Consider the following 3696-nt stretch of genomic DNA (forward strand, 5'->3'; position numbering starts at 1 on the left):
GCGCAAGGTGCTCGGCTCCATCTCGGCTCCACCTCGGCTCCATCTCGGCGGAGGCTGATCTCTTCTCATCTCGGCTGATCTCGCGCCAGGTGCTCGGTCGGCTCATCGGCTCGGCTGGAGCCACATACCGCGAGCTGTGCGCGCGCACAAGTGCGCACATCTTCGTGCTCGACAAGGAGGGCGCGCCGCCCGGCTGGGCCGACGACTCGCGGCTCGTCTCGCTGAGGGGCTCGAGAGGCGAGCGAGGTACGCCCGAGATCACCCCGAGGTCGCCCGCGAGTAGGCTCGTCTCGCTGATGGGGACGGAGGCGCAGGTGCGGCACGCGCGCGCAGAGGTGCAGGTCCTCCTGGGGGACGGCTGGAAGCACTTCTTTGCCGACGGCAAGGGCGGCGACGGCAAGGGCGGCGGCGGCGGCGCGTCTCCCCGCTCCGCCCCCCCCGCCGGCGGCTTCAGCTTCGTCGAGGACGCCGCCGCGCTCAAAGGCGGGGAGGCCTCCTCGGAACCTTCTGCGAACCTTCTCGGACCCTTCCTGTAGGACGCCGCCGAGCTCAAGGCGAGGAGCGGTCGCGCGGCGCGGTTCGCGTCCGAGGCGGGCAAGGGCGCAAAGGCCGAGCTGCGGCAGGGGGCGTCGGCGCTCGAGCTTGGCGCGGTGGTGGCTGGCGCGGTGGAGGGGCAGTCGACGGCGCTGGAGAAGAGCTACCTGCGGCTCACTGCGCTGCCGCGGGCGGACGAGGCGCGCGGCCCGCCGACACACCATGTCTCCGCGGTATCTCCAGCATCTCTCCCGTCCTCGAGCAGAGACGCAGCCTGCCGCACCTCCCCCAATGTCCTCCGGCGCTCGCCCTCACGGAGGGGGTGGAGCCTTGCCGGAACCTTCTCGGAACCTTCTCGCAACCTTCTCCCGCAGGTGCGGCCGCTGCCGGTGCTCAACGACGCCTTCGAGCTCGTGCGGCGGCGGTGGGAGGCGGAGGCGTGCGACTACGCGTACGCGTGCGAGCAGCTCAAGGCGACCCGCGCAGGACCGACGCTGCTTGCTTCTTGTGCGCGATCTGTTCTCTTTCTGATAGGCGATCCGGCAGGACCTGACGGTGCAACACCTCTCGTCGCTCCCCGCGGCGCAGCGCGCAGAGGGCGGCGTCGGCGTCTCGCCCGAGGACGGGCCACGCGCGCGCTTCGCCCTCGCCGTGTACGAGCGCTCGCGCTTAGATGAACGATGCATAACAGAATCCATGATAGTCAGTAACGTGTACGAGTACCGCTCTGGATAATATTGCATAACAGGTTCAATAACCAATTACTGCTGCAGGTACCACGCGCGCCTCGCGCTCGCCGCCGGTGAGAGAGGGCGACGCTTGCAGGCTGCTGTCCACGACCCGTCCGTGACGCGTCCCGTGGACATGTCCTCCTCAGGCGACGAGGGCGAGTTTGCGCAGTGCCAGGCGCAGCTGGTCCCTCTGCACGCGGCGGGGCTGTGAACAGCCTCGCTTCACGCCCCCCCTCCGTGAGCAGGCGCAGCTGGTCCCTCTGCACGCGGCGGGGCTGTCGGAGCACGCCGCAGAGTTCGCAGCGTACCGGATTCTCCATTGCGCCGCATCGCGGGCGGCCTCGCTGCCCCGCACAAGCTCCGCCGCAACCTCCCATCTCTTACCTCTCGCACCTTGCTTCACACAGGCCCCCTCGCTGCCCGACGAGCTCCGCACCGTCGCCCTTGGCCTCGCGCCGCCGGAGCTGGCGGCGCCGCCCGTCGCCCAGGCGATCGCAGTGGTCACCGCCCTCCAGCGCGGCGACGCGGCCGCGTTTTTCCGCGAGGCTGGCCGCATGCACAACCGCGGCGACGCGCTAGTCGCGCCTCTGGTGGAGCAGCAGCGCGCGGCCCTAGATGCCGAGTTCACATCCACGCGCTCCAGCTGGCGCCCGAGCATACACGTGCTCACGCCGAGCTTTGGCAGTCCCGCGGTGCTCCGAGTATTGCACGGGACCGTACTCCCGCCCTCAGCTCTCTGTGTGCCCACCTCCGCTCACCTCCAGGCGCGCGCGCTCGCTGCGCGTCCTCTGCGCCGCCTTCAAGTCGCCGGCGCCCTCCGCGCTCCCGACCCTCCCGCTCCGGCTCGCCGCCGCCGCCCTCGGCTTCGGGGACGACACCGCCGCGTGCGACGCGTGGCTCAAGGGCCAGGCCACGAGTCTCAAGCTGACCGGTGGCGGCGAGAGCGGAGGCGGCGAGAGCGGAGGCGGCGAGAGCGGAGGCGGCGGCGAAGGCAGGGGTGACGGAGGCGGCGGCTGCGGCAAGGCCGAGGTGGCGGGCCCCTCTGCCGGCACCGCTAAGGCTGCCACCGCCAAGGCTGCCAGCTCTCAGGCGTCAGCACCGGCTGCCGACGTGGAGCTCCCCGCCGCGGCGCCGTCCGCCACGGCACCTGTTGATACCGCCGCTCCTGCCGCCGACACGCTTTCCAACGCCGCCGCTGCCGCCGCCGCTCCAGCCACCGCCGCTCCTGCCGCCGCTCCTGCCGCCGCCCCCGCCGCCACCGCTTCAGCAGCCGCCGCTCTTGCCGCCGCTGTGCCCGCTCCCGCCGAGCCACCCAAGAAGAAGCGGACGGCACGTTCGGAGCGTGCTCCGTACGTACCCCCGGGTGCACGCGCTCGCCAAAAGTAGCTCATGGTTTTGCCATTTTGGGGCGCGCGGGGGATCCCTTCCCCGCGACGCGCGAGAGGCAGCTCGCTGACCCCGCGCGGCGGCGCGCGGGTCCGCGGGGCACCTCAGACCGCTCTCTGTCGAAAAGCCTTTCTTACAAGTCGTATATTTCAGTACAACACAATGTGTAGTAAAAAAGCTGAAACAGAGAAATATGAACGGCTGCGCTTCGGTACCGCCGAGAATAACCGGCGCGACTCGGTATTTTTCTAACCCAGCCGCCCAACCGCATGCGCTACGGCTCTACGTGCAGGCCGCAGCCGGAGTCTCGGCGCGAGCTCTCCCTCGCCGACTACGCCCTAGGGGCGGATCTCGCCGAGGTAGACGTGCTTGTCGTTTGCGCACGAGGCGAGGATGGGCTGGGTGGGGTGGAAGGCGACCTGTGGCGGGTGGCTGGGGATGAGCGGTGTGATGTGTGTGTGTGTGCGTGCATGTGTGTGTGTGTGTGTGTGTGCATGTGTGTGTGTGCGCGCGTGCGTGCGTGCGTGCGTGCGTGTGTGTGTGTGTGTGTGCGTGTGTACCTCGTTGATGGACCCGGTGTGGCCGGGAAGCTTGTACTTGATCCGCTTGGTCGCCGCGTCCCACACGTACACGAAGTGGTCCGCCGAGCCACACGCCACGCGCGCCCCGTCCGCCTACAGCGTGCGGTCCGCGTCGCGCCGGCGGCCTTCCCTCGCAGTGTATGCTCCGCCCCGCGTCTACACTTCCGCGTCCAGGACCTGCGTCTGGAGCCCCGGGCTGCTGGAATGGCTGCTGGAATGGCTGCTGGAGTGGCGTCGAGTCGTCTGCATCTACGGCCCGCGCGCCGACCACGCGCACTTGAGCAGCCCCTTCTCGTAGTTGTGCTGCGCACCGAGGAAGAGCTTCTCGCAGCGGCCGCCCTCGCAAAAGGGGCGGACCTGCCGCCCGAAGGGGGGGGGGGGGGCTTGCGCACACCCTCGGGGAAGGGGGGGAGGGTCCCCCGGGGGCGCAGCACGTCGCCTGTCTCCCCCGGCTGCAGGGTGGC

The 3696-nt window shown here is 70.0% G+C and overlaps 2 protein-coding genes across 2 annotated transcripts in view; one reads left to right on the forward strand and one right to left on the reverse strand.

The window, feature by feature from the left end:
• EMIHUDRAFT_470692 (hypothetical protein) overlaps positions 1-2808 on the forward strand; it is a gene marked incomplete at its 5' end in the record, with an annotated part of 5289 nt that extends 2481 nt beyond the window's left edge. Inside the window, 9 exons of the mRNA XM_005766076.1 lie at positions 284-341; positions 537-767; positions 909-947; positions 1069-1193; positions 1308-1336; positions 1412-1440; positions 1511-1600; positions 1673-1866; positions 2030-2808. Of these exons, the coding sequence (XP_005766133.1) occupies positions 284-341; positions 537-767; positions 909-947; positions 1069-1193; positions 1308-1336; positions 1412-1440; positions 1511-1600; positions 1673-1866; positions 2030-2651 (1417 nt within the window). The 3' untranslated portion in view covers positions 2652-2808. The remainder of the gene's footprint in view (positions 1-283; positions 342-536; positions 768-908; positions 948-1068; positions 1194-1307; positions 1337-1411; positions 1441-1510; positions 1601-1672; positions 1867-2029) is intronic.
• Positions 2809-2998: 190 nt separating this feature from the next.
• Positions 2999-3696, reverse strand: part of EMIHUDRAFT_53698 (hypothetical protein) — a gene marked incomplete at both ends in the record, with an annotated part of 2314 nt that continues 1616 nt past the window's right edge. The window contains 4 exons of the mRNA XM_005766077.1: positions 2999-3070; positions 3212-3325; position 3393; positions 3486-3589. Of these exons, the coding sequence (XP_005766134.1) occupies positions 2999-3070; positions 3212-3325; position 3393; positions 3486-3589 (291 nt within the window). The remainder of the gene's footprint in view (positions 3071-3211; positions 3326-3392; positions 3394-3485; positions 3590-3696) is intronic.

The sequence above is a fragment of the Emiliania huxleyi genome, assembly GCF_000372725.1.
Source record: "Emiliania huxleyi CCMP1516 unplaced genomic scaffold EMIHUscaffold_523, whole genome shotgun sequence".
Lineage (NCBI taxonomy): Eukaryota > Haptophyta > Isochrysidales > Noelaerhabdaceae > Emiliania > Emiliania huxleyi.